Raw genomic sequence first — 26,036 nt, 5'->3', positions numbered from 1 at the left:
GTCACAAGGAGGCAGCAAGGTTGCTGGAATGAGCTTGGGATCCAGAAATCAGGAACTCTGGAGTCTAGGCTGGTCCTGCCACAGACTGGCTATGTGACGTGGACAAGGCATCATCATTTACCTTATAAATATGTACTGGACACTTGTTATGGGCCATATTCAGTCAGGCTCTGAGACCCAGTCTTAAAGATGCAGTCTAGGCCATTGCAGTGCTCACAGCCTGGTGAGACAGGAGACAATAAGCCCAGACCATGGTCTGAGTGGGGTCTGTGCAGCCTGGGGTGGGGGTGTATCCCAGAGCCCAGGTGAGCCTCAAAGACAGATTGGGAGTTCGCCAGGAGCACGGAAACTTGAAGAACAGAGAGCCTGGCATAAGGGCACATGGCAGGGGCTGGTGTTAATGGTTTGCAGGGAAATGGTGGGAAGAAAGCAGGCAGGGACTAGACCAAGCCCCCTGGAATCCTGGTCTCTATGTGGCACCACAGCTTCCGTCTTATGCTTAAGGCAAAGTGGCTGGACTGGTGGTCTCTCAACTGCCTCCAGTTCAGAAAGATTCAGAGGCTCCCTCCTGGGAGAGAAAGCTGGGCTGCCCAGCTCCAGTGCAGCCGCCCCTCAGTCTACACAGTCCTCCCCAGTTGTCAAAGGACAGGGGAGCAGTGACCGCTGTACTCTCTGCAGTGTCTTGTAGGTGACCTGTGCACACTAATGTGTGCACTGGGTTGGATCAGGGGACGGTTGGGCAGGCTGGCTGGCTTGTTATTCCTCTGCAGCTTATCTTTAAAAGTCCCACAACAGGGCAGGAACCCCCAGGAGTCCAGCTGGATGCCAACTGGGACTTCTGGTTCCCAGATGCTGCAGCTGGCTGGCTGTGGGCCTCCTCGGGTGTCTGCATTCTCTGCGTCTGCCAGTCGCAGGCCCTTCCACTTTCAGATCTGGCACCCAGCTGGACCCAGCTCCCTCTCTCCCTGTTCCAAGTCAGCTCTGCACTGCTCTCAGAGGCCCACAGCCAGCACTGTCCACTGGCCCTGCTGTCCATTCCCACCTAGTGGTCTTCCCCTCCCGGCCAGGCTTCCGAAGAAGGGAGGAGGCCTGGTTCCGGCCCTGCTGCCCTCACGTGCTTTCCCGGCCGCCCCCTCCCGCCCTGCATCGGGGCAGCCAAGCCTGTTCCTCTTCCCCGATTGCGACAGCTGCCTCTGCTCCCAGCGCTCCCTGTCCCCGCCCCGAGGCCGGCTCACTCCACTCCCACTTCCTGAGCCCGGCTCTTGGAGCCCTGGAGGCCAGGCCAGGCCGGCCGCTGGGCCCCAGGGGCACGTCAGCCGGAGCCTTGTCCCAGACCCTGGGCTGGGGGGAGGTCGCTGCCACCACTGCCGGGACAGGACGTGCAGGCCTCCCACCTACCTCCTAGGCCTCCACCCAGCTGGCCGACTGGCCGACTGGCCGCCATGCGCCTGCAGTGGGCCGCCTCCCCCTGCGGCCTGGCCTGGGGGCCACTGGTCCTGGGCCTCTGCGGTCTCCTGGCAGCATCCCAGGCCTCGCTGATGAGGAAGGGGCCCGCGCAGGTGGGTGAGGGCAGACTCGGGAGGGGAAGCGGGGTGTGGGCAGCCCTCTCTCTAGTCTCGCTGTCCTCCCCAGCTGCCCCCTGAACAATTCTCCCCCACATCCATCTCCCCTTGAAGGCGCCCCCTTACCGCACGGAGAACCAAACCTGCCAGGACCGGGAAAAGGAGTACTACGAGCCCAAGCATCGGATCTGCTGCTCCCGCTGTCCCCCAGGTGAGACAGGATGGCCACAGGACGCCTGGGATGGGAGGTGGGTTACAGGGCACTCCAGCCCGCCTCCCCGCCTCAGAGGGGAGACAGACACCATCGCCCTGGAGAAGCAGCCAAACATCCTTCATACGCAGCCCCCAAGAGGACAGGGTCACTGGACAAGCAGCAGAGATGAGAGGGGAGCCCCCCGTCCCCCCTCACCCAGGCTGCTTCACTCACATTCTAGGCACACATGTGTCAGAGGAATGCAGCCGCAGCCAGAACACCATGTGTGCCATGTGCCCCGAGAACTCCTATAATGAGCACTGGAACCATCTCTCCATCTGCCAGATGTGCCGCCCCTGTGACCAGAGTGAGTGGCTGTGTGCCCGGGGAGACTGGGATCTCCGGGAGCGCAGCCCTCCACCGAGCTCTCTCATCTGTCTCCCCATCAGTGCTGGGCTTCGAGGAGACTGTGCCTTGCACCAGCAAACAGAAAACCCAGTGCCGCTGCCAGCCAGGAATGTTCTGCGTGCACTTGGACACTGAATGTGTGCACTGCGAGCCACTCTCCGACTGCCCACCTGGCACCGAGGTGGAGTTTGAAGGTCAGAGGCCACTGTGGGCAAAAGGGAGGAGGGAGCTGGGTGCCAGTGATCTTGAATGGGGGCCAGGAGCATGTACTTCATCTGTGGGGAGCGCCCAGGTAGATACCTTTGACATCAAGAGCCTCCTCTCCCTGGACGAAAGGCCCACAGAATGGGTCTGCAGAGAAATGAAACAGGGGCAGGTTCGGGGCCTCAGAAGGAGGCTGCTCTCAGCTCAGGGAGGCTCCGGCCAGAGGGAGGTCAGGAAAGATGCTCCAAAATGAGCGGGGCAGGCAGGGAGGGCCGTCCAGTGGGAATAAAGGAAACTCACAGCGCGGAGAGACTCCCCTTACCCATTAACCCTGGCTGGCCCTGCTTTTCTCTTGCCAGATGATGTCAGGGAGGCTAAGAGAAACTGTGTTCCCTGTAAGGCAGGGCACTTCCAGAACACCTCCTCCCCCAGGGCCCGCTGCCAGCCCCACACAAGGTGAGTGCACCCCCACCTCACACCCCTGCCATCCCAGACATCCCAGCTTGCTGACCACCCTTATGCTCGCATGCAGGGGCTCGCCTCCACTTGCAGCCCTGTGCCCGCCTGAATCAGGCCTCTCTTGCCTTCACAGGTGTGAGGAGCAGGGTCTGGTGGAGGTGCTTCCAGGCACTGCCCAGTCTGACACCAGCTGCAGAAATCCACTCGAGTCCCCGGAGATGCCAGGTGAGGAGCCTGGGGCCCAGGGGCACATGGGAGGAATCCGGGAAGATACCTCAAGTTCTCCCATCTAAGAAGATGCAGAAAAGATGAATCCTTCTCTCTCTGAATTGGGGCAAGCAGAAAAGTCCCCTAAGGAAAAACTGGAGTATCCCTAGGCCAGCTTGATACACATGTTCTTTTTAAGTTATGTATTATACATACAACTTGTAAGTTACATACAATATTATGCCAAGGAACCCTCCTTCCTTGAGGTGTAAATTGGAACTGACATCACTGTCCTCATCTTGGACTTGCCACCACCATATAACCTACTTACTAGATGGAAAATCTCTTTACTAGATTACACACTTTCATTATTAGAGAGTTCATCCCACATTTGACTCTTTTTTTGTTGGCTTGTTTCTTTTCTGTGAAGTTACTGGTTTCCTAGCCTAACAGATGATTAAGGGATATTTCTAATAACTGTAAACATGATTAGCAGGGAAAGAGTTTATTAACTTTTTTTAAATTGCCAAATATTTATAATAATGGCTTTCATTTATTGAGAGCTAGTGCGACAGGCACTCTGCCAGCACTTGACAATCACTAACTCATGTAATCTTTTTAATGACCCTGTAAAGTACAGCTGACCCTTAACAACATGGGTTTCAACCGGGCAGGTCCGCTTATATGTGGCTTCTTTTTTTCAATCAATATAGAACATTACCATACATGTATTTTCTCTTCCTTATGAGTTCCTTGGTAACATTTTCTTTTGTCTAGCTTACTTTATCATGAGAACACAGTATATGATGCATAACGTACAAAATATGTGTGAATCAACTGTGTTATTGGTAAGGCTTCTGGTCGACAGTAGACTATTTGTAGTTCAGATTTTGGGAGAATCGAAAGTTAGACGTGAATTTTCGACTGCAGGGGGATCAGCGCCCACAGCCCCCATGTTGTCCAAGGGTCAACAGTAGTTCTGTAATTGTCCTTACCAAGGGGAGGAGGAAACTGAGGCTGAGAAGTTATGGGACTTGCCCCAGATCGCTCACTGGTATCTGGTATTACCAAGAGCTGTACTCAGTTCTTTCTTACTCCAGGGCCTCCGCCATAATAACATACACCATAGAAAATTAGTAAATTCAGAGAAACGGGGCCACCAGGCTGGCTCAGTCAGTTAGGCGTCTGACTCTTGGTCTCAGCTTGGGTCATGATCTCACAGTTTGTGAGTTTGAGCCCCACATCCCTGCTTCGGATTTCTCTCTCCCTCTGTCTGCTCCTCCCGACTTGCTCTCTCACTCACTCTCTCTCTCTCTCTCTCTCTCTCTCTCTCTCTCTTTCTCAAAAAATAAATAAATAAACACTAAAAATTAAATAAAAAAGAAAATTCAGGGAAATAAAACTAAAAATCACCCACAGGACCATCACTTAGCATATTGACTCAACATTTTTAATACATCCTGCCAGACATTTTTCTATGGATGTCTAGACATAGAATTGGTTTTCTACAAGTGGAGTCATTGGAATATTTTGTCACCGAGTTTTCATTCAACTATATCATAAATCTTTTCCTTTGTCCTCTTATTACTTTTTGACCATGTATCAAATACAGTGGGCACTTCAGAGCTGGAATTTTAGACAGTATGTACATAACACACCCCCCTTCACTTTATCTTTGGGGAAACTGATGCTCTATGAGGTGAAATGGCTTAAAAAAATCACCCAGCTGGACCAGGACCCAGGTGTCTCAGACTCCAGGTCCAGTGTTTTTTCCCATGCCTCCCACTCTGTGCTCCCTCAGGCCCTAGGTTTAGGTGGATCAGAAAGGGCAAGCTCCAAGTATACAAATGTCCAAGCCTTCCTGATCTTTCCCAGGCACAACTGATGGGTGCTCTAGACTCTTCTATGAAAGACAGAAATTATCCACTGCTGTATACCAAGACCTGAGAATCCCAACTCCAGCCCTCCTTTCCCTCCCCTCCTGCAGCCTGCCCTGAGCAAGGGGGCGGAGACTGTGCAACCCCCACTCTCCCACCCCTGTAAACACCCCCACAGAGGGACAGTCTCAGCTTTTGTAGCAGCCTTGCTCTAAGATGGTCTAAGGTGGCTCTACCCTGTGGCCTGAGTCTGCTTACAAACCCAAATCCCACCTTCCCTGTACTGCCTTCCACTCCCCCTTCCAGCCCTGGAAAGCCAAGGGCCCACACTCCTGTCCTCAACCACAAGACTGCTCCTGTCCCTGGTTTCTACACGGTGGCCACCATCCATGCCCCCCAGAGATCTCCACCCATGCTTGAGTCTTCTCCCGGCTGTCAGGAGGTCCTGCCCAAGTCCAACTTAGTTCCCCTTCTCTGTAACCTGGAAGTTTCTCCAATTCTGCCCTTAGGAACTGCAGTGGGTCTAGAAAGGAAAAGCTGCTGTCACCTCTTTTTCCTGAGCTATCCAGAGGACCAGAAAGCTGTTCCTTAGCTCCCCTCCCCTCTGTTTTTCCCGGGGTCATCATGGCTGTCCCCTGTCTGCTGTCCTAGCAGGAACCGTGCTGGTGCTGGCCATCCTGCTGCCTCTGGCCTCTCTCCTGTTCCTCACCACGGTCCTGGCCTGCACCTGGAAGAGTCACCCCTCTCTCTGCAGGAAGCTGGGTAGGAAGGAGCTGAATGTGGACAGGGATGCAGGCCTGGCCGGCTGTCTGTCTTCACCTCATGGGGGAGGGGGTTTGGAGGGAACAGTCAGCTTCCCCAGTGCTAACCCTTCTGCCCCTCCACATCCTTAAGACTCCCAGTGCCTGTCCCCAGCATGGACACCACCATCTCCATCCAGCACCCCCATTCTGAGGCTGGAGATAAGGGCAAAGATAGCTTGTTCCTTCTGGGACCCCAGGGTGGGGAGCCAACATGGTGGTGCGGGGGAATGGTGAAAAACAAGCCAGAGGCTCTACACCATTTTCATTTTCCATTGCAGGATCCCTGCTCAAGAGGCGTCCAGAGGTAACGGGGGAGGCTGAGAAGGCCACAGGGAGGGGCAGACGGGGATATGTGAACAGCTGGGATAGGAAGGATAAGAATGTGCAGCCTTCAACATTCATTCAACCAATCATTGACTGCGCACACCATGTGCCAGACACCATCGTGGGCACCATGGATATAGCAGTGAGCAAAACAAAGTACCTACCCTGCTGGAGTTACATGCCAGCAGAGTAAGAATAAAGTTAGACAATGGGTGTCAGGTAGTGATAATTGCTAAATAAAGTACAGTAGCGAGACAGTGAGTGACAGTGGCAAAGGATAGGGTTATATTATTTTAGAGTGGACAGAAAAGTCCTCTCTGATAAACAGATATTTGAGCAGAGAACTGAAGAAATGAGGGACCAGCCATCAGAATATCTGGGGAAAACACCCCAGGAAGAGGGACATCAAGTGCAAAGGCCCTGTGGCAGGGAGCATTAAATGGAGAGAATGATGAGCTGCCTAAGCATGGGATGGGGTTTAGGAGTTGAAGATGGCATCTGAGGCCCATGTCATTGGTTGGTTCTCTACCTCTCTTCTGCAGGGAGAGGAATCAAATACTGCTGATGGAAATTGGGAGCCTCCAAGGGTCAACCCGCATTTTCCTGACCTGGTAAAGCCACTTCTGCCCTTCTCTGGAGATTTGGCCCCCGCCTCGCCCAGGCTCCCAGTGACCCCAGGTTTGGAGGAAGAGGTGCTACAGCAGCAGAGTCCTCTAAGCCAGGCCAGGGAGCTGGAGGCTGAGCTCCCAGAGCAAGGCCAGGTGGCCCATGGTGAGCCTGGGGCAAGCAGCAGGGAGAAGAGGGGGCAGGGGAGGGTGGGGTGGGAGGGGTGGTGTGCAGGAGGAGAAGATGAGCCTGAAAGAAACAGAGCAAGACAGAGACTCCAGCAGCTAGCCATCGGCCTCTCTCACTCTGCTTCCCTCCCCACAGGTACCAACGGCATTCATGTCACTGGCGGGTCTGTGACTGTCACTGGCAACATCTACATCTACAACGGGCCAGTACTGGGGGGAGCACGGGGCCCTGGAGACCCCCCTGTTCCCCCAGAACCTCCATACCCCACCCCTGAAGAGGGTGCCCCAGGCCCCCCCGGGCTCTCTACACCCTACCAGGAGGATGGCAAAGCTTGGCACCTGGCTGAAACAGAGACACTAGGGTGTCATGCCCTCTAACAGGGCCAAGGACCCAATTTGTCACCCATGCCTCTTGGTGTCTGGGAAAAGCCAGGAGAAGGGAGGTGCAACAGCACCTTCTCCCTGTGGCTGCCCTACCCACATACCCACACAGGACAGACAAACAGCATGGGTAGGGCCCCTGAGAGGCAGACCCTAAGGGCCAGGCCTGAGACACGTCTCTGAGAGCAGGGCCGGACACTGGCTGGGTATGTGCGCACCACGAGACTCTCACCGCCTCATAAGCAGGCCTGAGACTTCATCGCAGACCCTCCTGCCCAGCGGGGCTGCACTGGCTCGACCTCAGGCATGGAGACGGCATGTGATGCTAACTGCTGCCCACTACGGCCTTCTGCACCCTAAGCAGGGCACAGGAGGACAGCTGCATGGCCACTTGCAAGGACATCAGTGGGACCTCCAGCAGATTCGTGGTGCTCATCCCCAAGCTTCAGAGGCCCTTTGAGAGCCCGCATGTCACATGGACTGAAGTGGACCCTGTATGAAGATGGAGACACATGGAGGACCGCCTCTCCCCTCTCCTCCTAGAAAGGGAGTCATTAAAAACTGCGGGCCTGGGTACAGTTACTAGGTAGAAGGGAGAGCTTTGGAAGGAGAGGAAAATGGCAAGTGTATTTATAAATTGTAACCACATGCAAATAAAGAGGAGATCGAGACCTAGATTACTCATTTTCTTGGGATTTATATAGAAACTCTATTGCTTTGGGGCAATGTCAAAGGCAATGATCAAAACATTAAAATATAATCCTACAAAGGTATTTCAGGGAGAGACTGGTGTATGTTAGTCAGGTAATAACCATCTTAGCCAGCCATCACTAACAAGCTGCCAGACGGTGTTCTGAATGTTTTACAATAGAGGCGCCTGGATGGCCCAGTTGGTTAAGCAGCTGACCCTTGATTTCAGTTCAGGTTATGATCTCACAGTTCATGAGGTCAAGTCCCATGTCTGCTGTTAGTGCAGAGCCTGCTGGGGATTCTGTCTCTGCTCCTCCCCAACACATGCACAGGCTCTCTCTCGCTCTCTCTCTCTCAAAATAAATAAATAAACATTAATAAATAAATAAATGCTTTACATTATTAGCGTATGTAACCCTCACGGCATCTCTCCGAGATAGACTCTATTACTGTTCCCGTTTAACTATTGGGGAAACTGAGCCCCAGAGAGAGTAAATGACTTGCCTAACTTGGCTGCAAATGGCAAAACCGGGTTTGTGCCCAGTGAGGTTGTAGAGGCCTCTCGGGTAAGAACTTCACATACTGTACCCTTACAGAGTTTCTCAGAATAGGTGTTAAAAAATGGGCTGGTTTCCTCAAATAATCAGACCTCCTTCATGTCCTACAGGCATATCAATCTCAGTCGCCTCTCAAATCCTGAGCCACAACGCAAAGTGAATGAGTGTTCTTTCCACAAGGCCAGTCAAAAGGAAAGACACACACGTTAGACTCAAAATGTGAGACAGCAAGTTCCCATTCTGTTGGGGAAGAGGTCCGGGCCGGCCTCCTTCGACTCGCGAGGCGCACTCATGATGTTTACGTGTTTATTCCTTTCTGTCTTATTTAATTTTTCTCAAATAGAACATTAAATCTTCTCAAGCTCTATTATTAGAAAGTGTCTGGGGGTGGGGGGCACCTGGATGGTTCAGTAGGTTAAGCATCTGACCGGCTCAGGTCACGATCTCGCGATTCGTGGGTTCGAGTCCCACTTGGGGCTCTGTGCTGACAGCTCAGAGCCTGGCGCCTCCTTCAGATTCTGTGTCTCCCTCTCCCTCTGCCCCTCCCCTGCTCATGCTCTGTCTCTGTCTCTCAAAAATAAATGAAAGTTAAAACATATTAAAAGAAAGAAAATGTCTGAGCCCCAGAATTTGTCTACCTCACTGCCAGGGAGAGACAACCTGAACTTGAACGACTGGGAGGAAAGTGGCTGCCAGCGGACAGCTCCTTCCATAAAAGGCCACCGTCTGGGGCTGATGTTGAGAACACTGTTGCTGGGGCTCATCAAGACAGTGTGGCTACAAAACACATGCTTCAGGAGCCGTCGGATCCGACTGAGTGGACGGGTTACTTAAGGTTGACCATGAAAACATTAGATCCAAATTCCTCTCTTGAGAACTAAGTCATCCTGAGCTGTATCTTCGTGAGTTAATCCCACCCCCACTCTGCCAGTACGCCAGGCCAGACATGAATCCTTAATAATCATTCAAGGTATTTAGATAAAAAACACATTTTACACATTTTTCAACAGAATAAAAAGAGGAAATGTTTTTTAAAGAAACTGTGCAAAGGCCCAGTCCTAGGTGACACCATTCAAATTTAGGACTATATCAGCCTGTGTTAATTTGTTAGGGCTGCCATAACGAAGCACAGCAGACTGGGTGGCTTAAAGAACAGAACGTCATTCTCTCACATTTCTGGAGGCTAGAAGTCCAAGATCAAGGTGTCAGCAGGGCTGGTCGCTTCTGAGGCCTCTGTCCTTGGCTGGTGGAGAGCGGTCTTCTTCCTGAGTCTTCACATCGCCCTGGCTCTTGTATGTCTGTGTCCTAATCTCCTGTTCTTACAGAGACACCAGTCAGATTGGATTAGGGCCCACCCTAATGACCTCGCTTTAATTATCTCTCTCTCTCTTTTTAATTTCAGAGAAAGAAAGAGAGAATCCCAAGCAGGCTCCACGCTCAACTCAGAGCCCGACAAAGAGCTTGATCCTGGGATCATGACCTGAGCTGAAATCAAGAGTCAGATGCTCAACCAACTGAGCCACCCAGGTGCCCCTAATTATGTCTTTTAAGACTATCTCCAAACAGTCACGTTCTGAGGTACTGGAGTCTAGGACTTCAACATACGCATTTCAGAGGACATAATTCGCCCTATAACACTGCCCATGCTTATCTCGCCAGTGCTGATTTAATTAATACATGCTCCCCTTAACAGAGCACACTTTATATGGAAAAGAACAACTGTCTAGAATGAAAGCGGATGGAAAATCAATGAGGACAGCCTCTTGATTGTTATCTTCAAAAGAACCACATGCAAGAGTAGCTGACGACAGGACAATTAAGTCCGAATTCAGCTAGGCTCTCATATAGTATTTTTGAGAATGCCACTCCTATAGCACCTGGAGGACGAGGTCAACACTGAGTCCGGCCATGACAGCATGGGTGCAGGGAGGCGGGGACCGAGGCTAAGGCAGCAGTCCATGAGAGAGAAGGACATAACTGGGTGCAGAGCAGTGGTAGCACGAGATGTGGGGCTATGTTGTCCTGGGGTAAATAAAAAATTTTTTTCAAAAGATGGAGTGCCACAGTCTTTCAAGTATTTTAGCTTTATGTTTGAATATCTATTAGAGCTCCTTTTCATCTCCTTTTTTTGAATGTTCCTAACTATATTTTCTTATTTCTTTTTCTGAATGAACTTTAAGATCAGCTTATTTACTACACTCCCTTCCCCGAAAAAAAACCTCCTATTGGAATTTGTATTGAGCCTCACCAAACATCTAGATTACTCAGAACTAACAGCTTCCTGGTACTAGTCTTCCTTTCAAAAATGTGGTAACATTTTTTTAACATTTATTTATTTATTTAAAAAAAATTTTTTTTATGTCTTTTATTTATTTTTGAGAGACAGAGAGAGACAGCGCGAGCAGGGGAGGGTCAGAGAGAGAGAGGGAGACACAGAATCCGAAGCAGGCTCCAGGCTCTGAGCTAGCTGTCAGCACAGAGCCCGATGCGGGGCTCGAACCCACGAACTGTGAGATCATGACCTGAGCCGAAGCCGGCCGCTCAACCGACTGAGCCACCCAGGCGCGCCTAACATTTATTTATTTTTGAGACAGAGAAAGAGTGTGAGTGGGGAAGGGCAGAGAGAAAGGGAGACACAGAATCCGAAGCAGGTTCCAGACTCCCAAGCTGTCAGCACAGAGCCTGACGCAGGGCTTGAACTCAAGAACCATGAGATCATGACCTGAGCTGAAGTCGGACGCCCAACCAACTGAGCTACCCAGGACCCGAATATTTATTCCTTTTGTGTGCCTCTACAGTATTTTAATGTTTATTTTTTTTAATATGGATTTTGTGTATTTCTTGTTAAATTCATTCCCAGGTGTTTTATTTGTGTAAATGCTACGGAAATGAGGTCTTCTCTGACTTAGCTTTTTTTTTTTTTTTCCAGCTACCTACTCAATTCTCTTCTCATTTATAATAGTTTTTCATTTGGTTCTCTTACGCTATCACCTATAAGAAATAATGTGAAATTAATCTCTGCTGCCTAATTTTTATACTTCTAATATATTTTAATCCTGTCTAAATACATTGCCTAGTACCTTTAGAACAGTGTTAAATAGTAATGGCATTAATGAACATTACTGTCTTGGTCCTGATTTTAAAGGGGATACTTTCAGTATGTCCCCATTCAGCAGAAGTTATAATAAATGTGTTTATTTTATTATGCCAAGGAAATACCTATCCGTATTTCACTGAAGTTTTAAATTAATGATGGATATTGAATTTTTACAAGAGGAAAAAAATGTCATTTAAGACTCTGCAGAGTTGATTACACTCCTTTTCTCCTAAAATCTGATGAATTTCATGAGTCAGTTTCCTAATACTGAACTATCTTTACTTTTCTGGAATAACCCACACTTGATCTTGTTGTATACCTCTGGGATCTTATTTGCTAATATTTTATTTAGAGTCTCATAAATGAACTGAGCCTATACTATTAGTCTATTTTATGTTCCTCATTGCTTTATAATTATACTTATATTTCTGACATAACAGTTCATCCTAAAGGAATTATACCTTAGAGATAACTTAGTTTAACATCTAGGACGGCCGACCTTTCACCTGCCCCCACCCCAGCGCCAACACATTCCCCATCTGCGCTGCGGCTCAGTACAGAGCCGTAGAGCTCCACGCTAGATCTGCTTTTGTTCTTTTTATGTGCTTACCATGAGAAGATTTACTTGCTACAAGTAGCATACCTCTGATATCCTTAAAGTATGGACTGACATTCAAAACACCTGTTTGATAAAGGAGCTTGTCCAGTCAAACGATGTGATTCATGCAGAAGTCATTCCAGAGCGATAAGACCTCTGAAAAGGAAATTATTTTTATACTCAAGGCCTAAAGCCTCTCTTTGAGATTAGTCCATTTATAAAAGCTCTCTCAACATTGTCCAACAGAACCTTCTGGAATGATAAAAATTGTTATCTGTGTTGTCCAATATGGTAGCTACTTGACATGTGATTAGTGCAATCGAGGAACTGAATCTTCAATTTAATTTCATTGTATTTTCTAAAGATTTTTTTACTTATTATTTTTTTAAATATTTACTTAGTTTGAAGAGAGAGCGCCCACATGGCTGTAAGTGAGGAAGGGGCAGAGAGAGAGGGAGAGAGAGAATCTTAAGGGGGCTTCACGCCCAATGCAAAGCCCAACATAAGGCTCAGTCTCATGGCTGTGAGATCATGACCTGAGCTGATATCAAGAGTCAGATGCTTAACTGACTGAGCCACCTGGGTGCCCCTTATTCTTTTTTATTTCACATTTTATTAAGTCATAAGGTATATAAGGTAAAGTATGTAAAGTGTACTGATCTTAAGCGTACAGCCTGAAGAATCATATGTATAGACTCTAGAATATCACAACCCCCTCCCCCCTCAGTAATCCTTACTGCTTGGGTCTCAGTTACTATTCTGGGAGACATATAATACATCTGAGATACAGGATATCTCCAGAGATGTTCATTATTTAACTTATGACTTATCCCCCACCCATGAGTCTTGCCTATCTTTGAACTACATATAAATGGAATCATACTGTATTAACCATTTTGTGTCTGACTTCTTTTAATCAATATCATGTTTTTGAGACGTATCCTTGTTGCTAGTATCAGTAGTTTGGTTTCTTTTTTAAATCGTCCCATGTTGTATTCCATTGTATAAATACACTTGAATTTATCCATTCTCTTGGTTCTTTCTGACTTGTCTTGTTTCAAACTTTCAGCAATTATGAATAAAGTTATTACAAATATTCTTGCTTATGTCTTTTTATAGACACTCATTTCTTTTGAGTATATACCTAGAAGTAAAACTGGTAAATCATAAGATGGACATGTGTATAGTTTTAGTTAATACTGCTAAAACATTTCTAAAATGATGCAAGTTAATTTAAAATCCCCTCTGTAATGCATGAGAGTTCCATTGCTTCGCATATTTACCCAACCTTGGGATTGTCACTCACCTTTATATTAGTCACTTTAGGGGCACCTGGGTGGCTCAGCTGGTTAAGCGTCTCACTTTGGCTCAGGTCATCATTTCATAGTTTGTGATTTGAGCCCCGTGTCAGGCTCTGTGCTGTCAAGAGAGAGCCCACTTCGGACCCTCTGTCCCTCCCTCTCTCTACCCCTGCCCTGCTTGAACTTTTTTTCTCTCTCTCAAAATAAATAAATAAACTTAAAAAAATATTAGCCACTTTAATGGGTATATTCTCACTGTGGGGTTTCTTATAAAATTATTTACTTGGAATAATCATAGAATTACAGAAAAGTTGCAAAGATAGTGCAGGGAGTTTTGATATATATCCTTCACCCAGCTTCCCTTATTTTAATATCTTACATACTCACAATCTGTTAGTTAAAAGTAGGAAATTAACATTGTTAATACTAATTAAGCTGTAGACTTTATTCAGATTGCACCCATTTTCCCCTAATGTCCTTTTTCTGGTCCAGGGTCCAACCCAAGATACTACACTGTATTTAGTGGTCATGACCCTTTAGTCTTCTCTGAAAGACAATTTCTTTCCTTGTTTTCTTTCCTCATTTTTTCCTTTCAGTTTTGAAGAGTACTAATCCATTACTTTACAGGATGTCCTTCAGTTTGGGTTTGTCTGATGTTTTCTCATGATTAGAAACGGTCAAACTGTTCTTCCACATGCCTGCAGTATACCCTTTGGTATTTCTTCCTGCAGTGAGAGTTCCTGGTGCTCCACAGCATTGGGTGGTGGCATCGATTTTTAGCAATTCTGGGAGGTGAACAGTGGTACCTCATCGTGATTCTAATTGCGTTTCTCTATGACAAAACTTGACCATTTTTTCATATATCTTATTTGTTGAAGGGCTTTTTACATCTTTTGCCCATTTTTAAATTGGGTCATTTGTTTTTCTTATCACCTTTAAGAATTCTTTATGTATCTGTTATCAGATATACAATCTGCAAATATTTTCTCCTAGCCTGTGGTTCATCTGTTTACTCTCTTAACATATCTGTCACAGAGCAAAAGTTTTCAATTCTGATATGGTCCACTTTATCAATCCATCTTTTATGGATTGCATTTTTTAAAGTAATCTCTACACCAAACATGGGGCTCAACCCTACAATCCCAAGATCAAGCATCACATGCTCCACTGACTAAGTCAGCCAAGCGTTTTTGATGGATTGCGTTCTTGATGTAGTATCTGAAATCTGATCACCAAGCCCAAGGTCCACACAGAGTTTCCCCTGTGCTTTCTTCTAGATATTTTGCCATTTCACTATTTAAACTTAAGCTTATGAGCCATTACTTTTGGTGTAATGCGTCATGGTATGTGTTGAAGTTCAGGTTTTTGGTGTTGGTTTGTTTTTTGTTTTTGCATACAAATGTCCAGTGATTCCAGCACCACTTGTTGAAAAGACTGTTCTTTCCACATTGAATTGTCTTTGTACTTTCGTCAAAAATCAGTTGATGATATTTGTGTGGATTTATTTCTGGGCTGTCTATCAGTACTTCTGGCCCCTGTGTCTACCCTTTTGCTAATACTGCACTGCCTTGATGACCATAGTTTCCTAATAAGTCTTGAAATTGGGTAGTGTAATTTCTCCAACTGTTTTTAGTTCCTTTCAGTTCCTTCTCCTTTCTGTATAAATTTTAGAATCCACTTGCCAATTTCTAAAAGAAAAATAAAGAGGCCTTCTGTGATTCTGATTGAGCATACATTGACTCTATAAATCAAACTTGGGAGAAGTGACATCCATACAATATTGAATTTTCCAATCCACAAACACAGTATATCTCTCTATTTATTTACATCTTTGTTGATTTCTTTTATTAGGGTTTTGTAGTTTTCAGTATACAGATCCTGCCCATACTTTATGTTTATACTTAGGTACTTAACTGTGTGTTTTGAGGGGGGAGACTATTATAAATCATATTTTTTATTTCAAAGTCCAATTGTCTATTGCTGATATATGGAAATATGATTGACTTCTGTACATTGGCCTTGTATCCTACAAACTTGCTAAACTTACTTATTCTAGGAATATTTTTATAGATGCTTTGGGATTTTTGTACAGAAAACTATGTCATTGTCAAACAAAGACAGTCTTGTTTCTTCTTTTCTAATCTATAAAACTTTTATTTTCTTGGGGCACTTAGATGGCTCAGTTGGTTGAGCGACCAACTCTTAGTTTTGGGTCAGGTCATGATCTCACAGTTGGTGAATTCGAACTCCCATTCCTTTTTATTTTTATTTTTTATTTACTTATTTTTTATTTATTTTTTTTTTTTTTGGAGAGAGAGGGCACAAGTGAGACAAGGGCAGAGAGAAGGAGAGAGAGAGAATCAGGGCCACCCTGAAGCAAGGCTCATGTTCACCCGATGCAGGGCTCAAGCTCACCTGAATGGGGCTCCAGCTCACCTGATGCAGGGCTCAAGTTCACAAACCATGAGATCATGACCTGAGCCAAAGTCACGTGCTTAATGGACTGAGCCACCCAGGGGCCCAGTCCATTCCCATTCCTATAGAGAAAGGTAATATGGGGCAGAAATAGTGGGCTGTCTTGGGACATCTGGGTGGCCCAGTTGGTTAAGTGTCTGACTCTTGACTTTAACTCAGGTTTGTGAGTGAGTTTGAGCCCCATATCAAGCTCCACACTGTCAGTGCAAATCCTGCTTAGGATTCTCAATTCTCTCCCTCTTTCTGCCCCTCCCCCACTTGTGCACACGCACTCTCTCTCTTTCAAAATAAATAAATAATATAAAAATAAATACATTTTAGAAAATTTTTATAAGAAAGAAAGAATGAGCCGTCTTGACCACTAAGCAGCACAGCAGTATCCACTGTTAAACCCTACTTTGCCAGATGTGGTCAAGGCACAGTCCACCCTATCATGCCTTTAAGAATTCTGGCACAAAGGATTAAAGGTACAGTTAATCCCTGCTTTTGGTGCTACACCTGCATCCCTGGTCCTGGGACCACTGCATTGGTACAGAAAAAGAAAACGGTGGTGATATGAGGAACCATATTGTCACACTGACACCTTCCCCTACCCCCTTGCCCCCAGGTCCGCAAGAGAATTGGAGGAATCTATCCACTCTCCTGAGCTCCCCCTCATGTTGAATGTGAGCACACATTCAGGAAGGCATGTACACCAGCCCCTCATGCCTTTATCTCCCCTGCTTTTAGGCAGCAAATGTTTCAACTACCTGTTTCAATTTTCTATTTGACAGTTACTCTGAGGATGAAATGCAACATGATTTGTTCATTTGATGTGATATCCCTTTGCCTACTATTGGATACTACGAGCTATAAAGTCCATCCCTTAGTCTGAAGAAATGTAACTCAGTGGCCCAAACTGGTACAATGTCTTCTGTACCAATCCTTTAATAGCATCTTTAGCATTTGGGTCTACTACCAAGTACGCAAAGCCCAATCCAGCGTAAGTGTCTATTCTTGTTAGGACCCACTTAGAGGCCCCCAGGGGCTACCAGCATTGGCCCAATATAGTCCACACATCAGCTGTGTGCAGGCCCTTCCCCCCGGGGCATCTATCCCAGAGCCATCTGCAGTCTCTATCCCACTTGTTAGCATTTTGTGCTGCAGAGAGTGTGAGAGGAGTATGTCTAGATTCAGTCCACCTCTGCATTGCTGCAGCACCCACATGTCCACTCGCTTCATAAAACTAGGTGGCCATTTCAAGGGAGGTGCACCAAAAGGTCTACCTAGTGGTTTCAATCACCTTCTAAATCTGGAAGGGAGTTTGTCCAATGGGCATCAACTTGCCCTGCTTTAATGTGTTCCTTAAACTCCCAGAGTGATTTCCACATGGCCTCACCCTATTCAGGCATCCTTTAATAGTCCAGTTCTCCCTTGCCCAGCTAGCTTGACCGTATGGCCAGGTCATTAGCTACTGCCCATGATTCCATAAAAACCCAACCACAGGGGCTTTTAACTAGTATTCAATACTTCATCACAGCTAGAAAACAGCATGCCATTCAACCCATTGAGAGATGACCTTCTACCAGTCTTTCTGACAGTCTTAACACAGCAGCTTTTCATACAGGATACTGGCCATTCATTTTGGAAGGACCATCAATGTCCATCCCGACTTTCATTTAATTCCATCAACTACTGCACCTGAATATCCTCCTAATCTAACTTAGCCCCTGTTAAGACTTCACCAACAGGTTTTGGATTTCCAGTGCTCTGGGCTCCTGTGTCAAGGAGCATCCTGTCATATGTGAAGGGTAATGGCATAGTGAGCAGGTAATCCTGGTCATCACAAAGCCAGTCCCATGTGGCTTGTATATGAAAGATACCAACTGCTTCACTGGGGTGTTCCACTTGGCATTTATAGGGGACATTGGGAAGTCGGTCTTCTCAGGAGAAGCACACCTTCCAGTGGTTTTGTTCCAGTCTACCATGCTGCTACTGCTTGAATAATCTCCTGTGTGTTTCTGGATCATGTATCTCCACCTTTGATGGTTCAGTGATGAGCTGCAAGTCCTGTGCCAATCCAAACATGCTCTTCCACTCTGCAGCATTCAAAACCAAGGACACAGCCCCTAAATTAATTACTCTCACAATCCATTTCAGTAAAAGTTCTTCAGGGAGTTGATAATAGCAATCTACAAAAGCTCCTGGTTTCAGTAGTGTCTTGATTTCGTCCTCCCCAATTTTGACAACCTTTGTGGTAAGCGGAGAACCAAAAGCATAATTTTCCTCCTTGTAGGCAGCTTTGAGGCTAGAGGCTGAAGCTCAGACTCTGAGGCTAGTGGCTAAAGCTCGTGATCCAGCATCAAAGGTCCAACCCACCACTTTCTTTTACTTTCACTTTGGCTCCTACAGATAATAACCAAGGGACTGTATATTTAGCATGTTTCTCATTATTTTGTTTTTTTTAAATATATCTAATAAGTCAACTCCTTGCGAATCAAGTCCAGCACCATTTCTAAATTCTCTTAATAACTGATCTCAGCACAGCTGTAGTTTCAGACCATGAGGGACCAGGTGGCCATCCAGGGATCAAAGCTTCCTTATTCCCTGCCCTTTCTTACTTTCTCTCCCCAAACCATAAGCTTCTATGAACCATGGCTGTTTTAGCAAATGCCACTGTCTGACACCAATTAGTAGGACGTGTTTCTATTCACAACACTTATGACACCAAATGTGTGGGTTTCCCACACCAAGAAATTCTCCAATTCTCCACAGACACCAACTTAATGTCCTACAATTTAACTCACTTTTGACACTAACTACACAGAGCTAGTAGGTTACCTACACTTCTGTCCAACTTGTTCACAAATCAGGGGTTCCCAAGACCCCCATATTCAACTAAAATAATTTGCTATAACACCTTAATGGAACTCAAGAAAATACCTTACTTACTAGTAACAGGTTTATTACAAAGAATATTATAAAGGATACATATGAGTAACCAGATAAAGAGGCACTTAGGGCAAGGTCTGGAAGAGTCTAGGCCTTGGAGCTTGGGGTGCTCATGGATGCACTCATCAACCTGGAAGCTCTCTGAACCCCATAGTTTAGAGATTTTTATGGAGGCTTCATCATGTAAACAGAATGGATTGTTAACTCTATCTCTAGCCCCCTCCCCTTCCTGGAGGATGGGTGGGTAGGACTGAAAGTTCCAAGCTTCTAATCACGGCCTAATCTTTCTGGTGACCAGTTCCCACCATGAAGCTATGCAGGAGTCCACCAAGAGCCACCACATTAACACAAAACGCACTTGAGAGGCGCCAAATGCAGGAGGCTGGTAGGTCGGGTGTGCGCACAGGCTAAGGGCACTGCTGACTCCTGCCGGTGGGTCTGCCTCTGGGTGAGTGCGTGCCTTGTGGTGTTTCCTGTTCTCTCCCCTCTGTGGCTGCAGCTCAGGCCTCGACTGACACAGCCACAGCCAGACCATGACTTCAGCTTTGGAAGAACTACAGAAAGATCTAGAAGAGGTAAAGTTGCTGCTGGCCACTAGTAAAAGAGTACATGATGCCCTCGTAGCTGAAAAATCCAAGACTGTGGCAGAAATCAAGAATAAGATGCAGCAGAAATCAGAGAAAAGCAAAAGATGAAAAGCCAGTTGCTGTGGTTGCTCCCATTACAACAGGATATACAGTGAAAATCAGTAATTCTGGATGGGATCAGTCAGATAAGTTTGTGAAAATCTGCATTACCTTAACTGGAGGTCAAGTCCCCGCTGAGAATGTGCAGGTGCATTGCCCAGAGAGGCCATTTGATTGTTTGGTAAAGAATCTAAACAAGAAGAGTTATTCCATGATAACAAACAATCTCTTGAAATACATCTCTGTGCAAGGAAGTTCAAAAAAGCCAAGACAGATGCAGTTCCTATGTAGAAAGAAAGCAGAAAACACGTGGTGGGACTACCTGACTCAGGTTGAAAAAGAATGCAAAAAGAAAGAAAAGCCCTCCCAGGACCCTGAAAGAGATCCTAGTGAGGGATTGAGGAATGTTCCAAAGAAAATTTGTGAAGATGAAGATAATGATATGAAGCAAACCATTAATGAAGCCTACGTGGAATCAAGAGAGAAGCAACCCAAAGGAGACACAGAATTTTGAGATTTTTTTTAAATCACTGGGAAACGGTGATATGGAAATATTGATGTCTCCAATAAGGAAATGTTGGTGAGCTGAACCCATAAATTTAACAAATAATGATTTCCAAAGCCTTCTAAGTAAAGGTAATGAAGTCTCCCAGGATTCTTTTTTTAGAAATTTTTTTATGGTTTACTTATTTTTGAGACAGAGACAGAGAATGAGTGGGGGAGGGGCAGAGAAAGAGGGAGACACAGAATCTGAAACAGGCTCCGAGCTCTGAGCTGGCAGCACAGAACCTGATGCAGGGCTCGGACCCACAAACCGAGAGATCATGACCTGAGCCAAAGTCAGACATTTAACTGACTGAGCCACCCAGGCGCCCCCTGGAGGATTTATTTAAATAAAACACATTTATTAAACATGTCCTCAGTGCAGCCACTCTGGAAAACAGTGTGGAGGTTCCTCAAAAAACTATCAATAGAACTCCCCTATGACCCAGCAATAGCCCTGCTAGGAATTTACCCAAGGGATACAGACGTGTTGATGCATAGGGGCACATGTACCCCAATGTTCATAGTGGCATTTTCAACAATAGCCAAATCATGGAAAGAGCCTAAATGTCCACCAACTGATGAATGGATCAAGAAGACGTGGTGTATATATATATACAATGGAGTATTACATGGCAGTGAGAAAGAATGAAATCTTGGCCATTTGTAGCAATGTGGATGGAACTCGAGGATGTCATGCTAAGTGAAATAAGTCAGGCAGAGAAGGACAGATACCATATGTTTTCATTTATAAGTCTAACAGGAGAAACTTAACAGAGGACCATGGGGAGTGGGGAAGGGGGAAAAATAGTTGAGAAGAGGGATGGAGGTAAACCATGAGAGACTCTTGAATACTGAGAACAAACTGAGGGCTGATGGGAGAGGGGGAGAGAGGAAGAGGGCTGATGGGCATAGAGGAGGGCACTTGTCAGGATGAGCACTGGGTGTTACATGGAAACCAACTTGACAGTAAACTATAAAAGAAAAATAAAAAACACTTCCTCCAAAGATAGCTTCCGTAGTAATGTGGGCATGTTGTTCAAGAAGGGATAACATTGGGGCGCCTGGGTGACTCAGTCAGTTGAGTGGCCGGCTTCGGCTCAGGTCATGATCTCATGGTTCGTGGGTTCGAGCACCATGTCGGGCTCTGTGCTGACAGCTCAGAGCCTGGAGCCTGCTTCAGATTCTGTATCTACCTCTCTCTCTGACCCTCCCCTGCTCACACTGTCTCTCTCTATCTCTCAAAAATACATAAAAGACATAAAAAAAAGAAAGGATAACATTGCATTCATGTACGAAAAGTAAAAAAAAAAGCAAGTCTTGCCTAATAATAATGCCATACTGTGTGTATATTTGTTCAGCCAAGGGGTAGAAACCAAAAGTTATTGTTTGCCTATAAGTTCCTGACATCAGCTTCCACCAATGTGAGAATAAGTTAAAAAAAAAAAAAGCATAAATAAATAGAAATAAAATTAAAAAACACTCCTCTCAGGCAATTACAAGGGTTTTAAGAACTGAGGCAGAAACCAAACATATATTTCTTATTATGTCACAGGAATGGTGAGAGAAGACATCCTGTCTTGTTCTCAATCTTCACGCAATCTGTCACCATTAGGTTTAGTGTTATCTGTACCTTATCTCTTTATTCACAGATATTCTTCCTTAGGCTAAGGAAGTTCCCCTCTACTCTTTGTTTGCTGAAAGCTTTTATTTGAATGAATGTTGAATTTTTGTCAAATGCTTTTTCACCATCTAATGAGATGATCCTGTGGTTTTCCTACCTCATCTGTTAATATGATGTATTTCATTGATTTTTTGAATGTTTAATCAACCTTGCATTCTTGTAAATTTTATTTGGTCATGATGTAGTATCCTTTTTATGTATTGCTGGATATTTTGGTGGGGAATTATGCACCTATGTTCATGAGGAATATTGGTATTGGTAGTTTTCTTTTCCCACAACAACTTGTCTGATTTGGGTATTATGACAATGGTAGTTTTATTGGGTAGGGAGTGTTCCTGCTTCTATTTTCTGGAAGAGATTGTGCAGAACTCTATTTTTTCTTCCTTAACTGTTCGGTATAATTTACCAATGAGTTAATCTCAGTCTGGAGTTCTATCAATTAGAAAGTTTTTAGCTACAAATTCAATTTCTTTTGGGTTATCTATTTTCCCATGAGTGAATTTTAGAAGTTTCTGTCTTTCAAGGAATCAGTTCATTTCATCTAAGTTATCAAATTTATGGCAATAAAGCTGTTCCTGGTTTTCATTTATTACATCTGTGAGAGCAATACAGGTGATCTCTCTTTCATTGCAGTTATTGGTAATTTGTGTCTTCTCTCTCCTCTTTTTTTTCCCCTTTAGTCAGTCTGGTTAGTTGTTTATCAGGTTTATTGATCTTTTCAAAGAACCACTATTTGGTTGAATCAATTTTTTCCTATTGTTTTTACCCTATCAATTTCTACTCTAATCTTTAATTCTTTCTTTCTGTTTGCTTTAGATTTAATTCACTCTTCTTTCCTTTAAGTGTTTATTTATTTTTGAGAGACAGAGACAGAACGCAAGCAGGGGAGGGGCAGAGAGAGAGAGACAGAATCCAAAGCAGGCTCCAGGCTCTGAGCTGTCAGCACAGAGCCCAACATGGGGCTCAAACCCACGAGCCATGAGATCATGACCTGAGCCAAAGTCGGACACTTAACCAACTGAGCCACCCAGATGCCCCTAAAATATATATTTTTAAATACTTGAGTCCTCCTTCAGAGAGTACTCTACTCCTTCACGTGTGGTATAAAGATCTTAGAGCAGGATATTCGCAGTTCCTTTCCTTCCATCCTCGCGCCACTGTTGTCATACATGTTGCTTTTATCTATACTATAATCATACACAATATTATTGTTATCATTGCTTGAAGGAGTTATCCTTAACAGCAGTTAAAAATAATAGAAAATATTATATTCATCTTCATTTATTCCATTTCTGATGCTTTTCATTTCATTATATAGATCCAAGTTGCTGGGTTTTATCATATTTCTTCTTCTGAAAGAACTTCCTTTAATGTTTCAGTAGAGTAGGTCTGCTAGCAATGAATTTCCTGCTTTTGTTTATCTGATAATCTCTTAATTTTTCCTTTATTTTTGAAGGATATTTTCATGAATATAGAATTTTGGGTTGACAGTATTTTTTTCTCTAGCACTTTAAAGACATCACTCCATTTTCTTCTTACCTACATGGTTTCTGATTAGAAGTCTTCTATATTTTTTTATCCTGTTTCCCTGTAAAAAATGTGTTTTCCTCCCTAGATATCTTCAAGACTTTTTCCTTGGTTTTCAGCAGTTTGAATACGGTATGTCTAGATATGGGGATTTAAAGAGGTTTTGTTGTTGTTGTAGTTTTTTTATATAAATTTTTTTAATGTTTTATTTATTTTTGATACAGAGAGAGGCAGAGCATGAGAGGGGGAGGGGCAGAGAGCGAAGGAGACACAGAACCGGAAGCAGGCTCCAGGCTGTGAGCTAGCTGGGGCTCAAACCCACAAACGTGAGATCTGACCTGAGCCGAAGTCGGAGGCTTAACCGACGGAGCCACCCAGGCGCCCCTGTTGTTGTAGTTTTGTTGTTTATACTGCTTCCTGAGCTTCTTGGATCTGAGGTTTGGTGTCTGCACTAATTTTAAGCCATTATTTCTTCAAACATTTCTCCCACCTGTTCTTTCTTGCTTCTCCTTTTGGAATTCCAATTAACATGCAGGTTAAACCATTTGGTGTTCTTGGATACTCTATTTTTTATTCAATTCTCCTTTTGCTTTTCAGTTGGATAATTTCTAAAGATTTATATTCAAGTTCACTGATCTTTGCCTCTATTATGTCTACTGATGAGCCTGTCAAAGGCATTCTTAGTTTATGTTTGTATTTCAAACGTTTCCATTTGATCCTTATAGTTTCCTCTTTTGAAATATCCAGCTGATTTAGCATGCTGTCTAAATTTTCCATTAAAGCCTTGAACATAGTAATCACAGTTATTTTAAGTTCCAAGTCTGATTTTATATCTAAGTCTGTTTCTGAAAATTCTTTGTCTCTTCAGACTGTACCTTATTTTTCCTTTTTGAATGCTTTGTGATCTTTTCTTAAAAGCTGGATGTGCTGTATAGCACAGTAGATACTGATGTAAATATTTTTTATCCTCGAAGATGAGCATTCCTTTCCTTCTGCCAGCATTTTAGTGGGGTGGGGGAGTCTATTCACCTAGTCAGGAGTTGGGCTACATTTGAAGTTTGCTTTTGCTACGGTTACCTGCAGGGTACTGGGGGCTTCAAGTTCCTCTAGTGATTGATACCTTGTGTTTGTCTTCCCTCCTGGCTTTGCATCTTCCCTTTGTGCTGTTCCAGAAGAGAAGAAGTCTCTCTCTTACAAGCTCTCTGAAGTGTAGCCCACTACTAATTTGACTAGATGCCTGTTAATTGCTGATGGAAATAGAGAAGGTAATGTGTTCTCTGGTGTTGATTAAGCAACAGTCCTAGGTAGGCACTATCAACCTTGGTCTTTGGATTGTGGACTTCACATGTGTTCCTGCCTCTCCTCTATGTCTACTGCTAGGCCTAGCAAGTATTCCTATCCTCTCCTGAAGAAAGGGCTCTGTTTCCCCTTTTCCCCTCTTCCATCAGTGCCCTTAGAGTGTGGGTTTTAATGACCTTCTTCTTGCAGATTAAGTCTTGTCCCAGGGGGGTGGAGTTTTGACAGTGGCTGCTGTCTGTTTCCTGCACCTAGCCAGCAACTCAGCAGCTGGGGAGAAGGGCTTTCTCCAAATCCTCACTTATTTCCTCTACTTGTTAGTGACTGGTGGAGGTCCTGAAGGAAAAGCCTGAAAAACAGTGTAAATCTGTCTATGTCTGTAGTTCCCTATGGCTTCACCCACACTAGGCCTTTATTAATTTGTTAAAAATTGTCTAGTTTAATCCTCTCTCAAGTAAGCAAATATTCAAATCCTAGCTCTCCCTGCTGGTGCCTGTCTCTCTCTAGATTCCTGGTTGTTTGTCCTATGGACCTCAACTCTCTAATTTGACTAAGAAAAGTCATTCACGTACAGTTTTTCCAGCTATTTTCTTCTAGTACAGATGGAATAAACACTCTTGCCAGAATTTCAGTTAGGATCAAAAGTCCACTAACAAGTTTTAAGCAGAAAAATGAAATAATAATATTTATAACTTTAGAAAGTTTTTTTTAATGTTTTATTTATTTTTGATACAGAGAGAGACAGAGCATAGAGGGGGAGGGTCAGAGAGAGAAAGAGACACAGAACTGGAAGCAGGCTCCAGGCTCTGAGCTAGCTGTCAGCACAGAGCCTGACTCAGGGCTCGAACCCATGAATGTGAGATCTGACCTGAGCCGAAGTCGGAGGCTTAACCGACTGAGCCACCCAGGCGCCCCAAGATTTATAACTTTAAAATACTGCTCTGGGAGCACCTGGGCGGCTCAGTTGGTTGAGCCTCTGACTTCAACTCAGGTCATGATCTCACAGCTCACGAGTTGAAGCCCCACGTCAGGCTCTGTGCTGACAGCTCAGAGCCTTGAACCTGCTTCGATTCTGTGTCTCCTTCTCTCTCTCTGCCTCTCCCATCCTCACACTCTGCCTCTCAAAAATAAGTAAACATTCGGGCTCTGTGCTGACAGCTAGCTCAGAGCCTGGAGCCTGCTTCTGGTTCTGTGTCTCCTTCTCTCTCTGCCCCTCCCGCTCTCATGCTCTGTCTCTCTCTTGTATCAAAAATAAATAAAACATTTAAAAAAAATTTTTTAAATAAGTAAACATTTATAAAAATAATAAAATAAAATAGTACTCGGACTACAGTAGGGAGAATGGATTCAGGGGTACCCAGAGAGGAAGTGTGTGGAGAAATCAGGAGGAACTCACTGCTCCTCATGAAGGAGATGATGGTGACCTGGGCAAGCTGGTG

At 45.0% G+C, this 26,036-nt stretch overlaps 2 protein-coding genes and 1 pseudogene across 4 annotated transcripts in view; 2 read left to right on the top strand and 1 right to left on the bottom strand.

Annotated features, from left to right (window-relative positions):
* SCNN1A (sodium channel epithelial 1 alpha subunit) overlaps positions 1–273 on the bottom strand; it is a 28,660-nt gene extending 28,387 nt beyond the window's left edge. Inside the window, exon 1 of the mRNA XM_029953758.1 lies at positions 122–273. The gene's annotated coding sequence lies outside the window, so the exon portion shown is untranslated. The remainder of the gene's footprint in view (positions 1–121) is intronic.
* Positions 274–1,200: 927 nt separating this feature from the next.
* LTBR (lymphotoxin beta receptor) lies at positions 1,201–7,889 on the top strand. Of its 3 annotated transcripts, none has more exons than XM_029953762.1 (10): positions 1,201–1,559; positions 1,677–1,773; positions 1,997–2,122; positions 2,205–2,357; positions 2,727–2,823; positions 2,960–3,051; positions 5,562–5,672; positions 5,992–6,017; positions 6,580–6,808; positions 6,968–7,889. In XM_029953762.1, exons 1-10 carry the CDS (start codon positions 1,443–1,445, stop codon positions 7,207–7,209), a joined length of 1,290 nt encoding a protein of 429 aa, XP_029809622.1. In that variant the 5' UTR covers positions 1,201–1,442; the 3' UTR covers positions 7,210–7,889. The 3 variants fall into 3 exon arrangements, with proteins under 3 accessions (XP_029809622.1, XP_029809624.1, XP_029809623.1); XM_029953763.1 differs by having other exon boundaries at positions 1,202–1,559; positions 5,565–5,672; XM_029953764.1 differs by lacking the exon at positions 5,562–5,672.
* An 11,505-nt stretch (positions 7,890–19,394) lies between these two features.
* On the top strand, positions 19,395–20,061 carry LOC115305704 (annotated as a pseudogene).
* Positions 20,062–26,036: the final 5,975 nt, after the last annotated feature.

The sequence above is a fragment of the Suricata suricatta genome, chromosome 10 (genome assembly GCF_006229205.1).
Source record: "Suricata suricatta isolate VVHF042 chromosome 10, meerkat_22Aug2017_6uvM2_HiC, whole genome shotgun sequence".
Taxonomy (NCBI): Eukaryota; Metazoa; Chordata; class Mammalia; order Carnivora; family Herpestidae; genus Suricata; species Suricata suricatta.
Note: the sequence above shows the minus strand (reverse complement) of the source record. Positions and strands in the feature narration are given on the sequence as shown.

Coding starts and splice junctions, on each gene's coding strand:
- LTBR (XM_029953762.1), top strand. CDS start 1,443: ATGCGCCTGCAGTGGGCCGCCTCCCCCTGCGGCCTGGCCTGGGGGCCA. Junction 1,560..1,676: donor TGAGGAAGGGGCCCGCGCAG/GTGGGTGAGGGC, acceptor CTCCCCTTGAAG/GCGCCCCCTTACCGCACGGA. Junction 2,123..2,204: donor GTGCCGCCCCTGTGACCAGA/GTGAGTGGCTGT, acceptor TCTCCCCATCAG/TGCTGGGCTTCGAGGAGACT.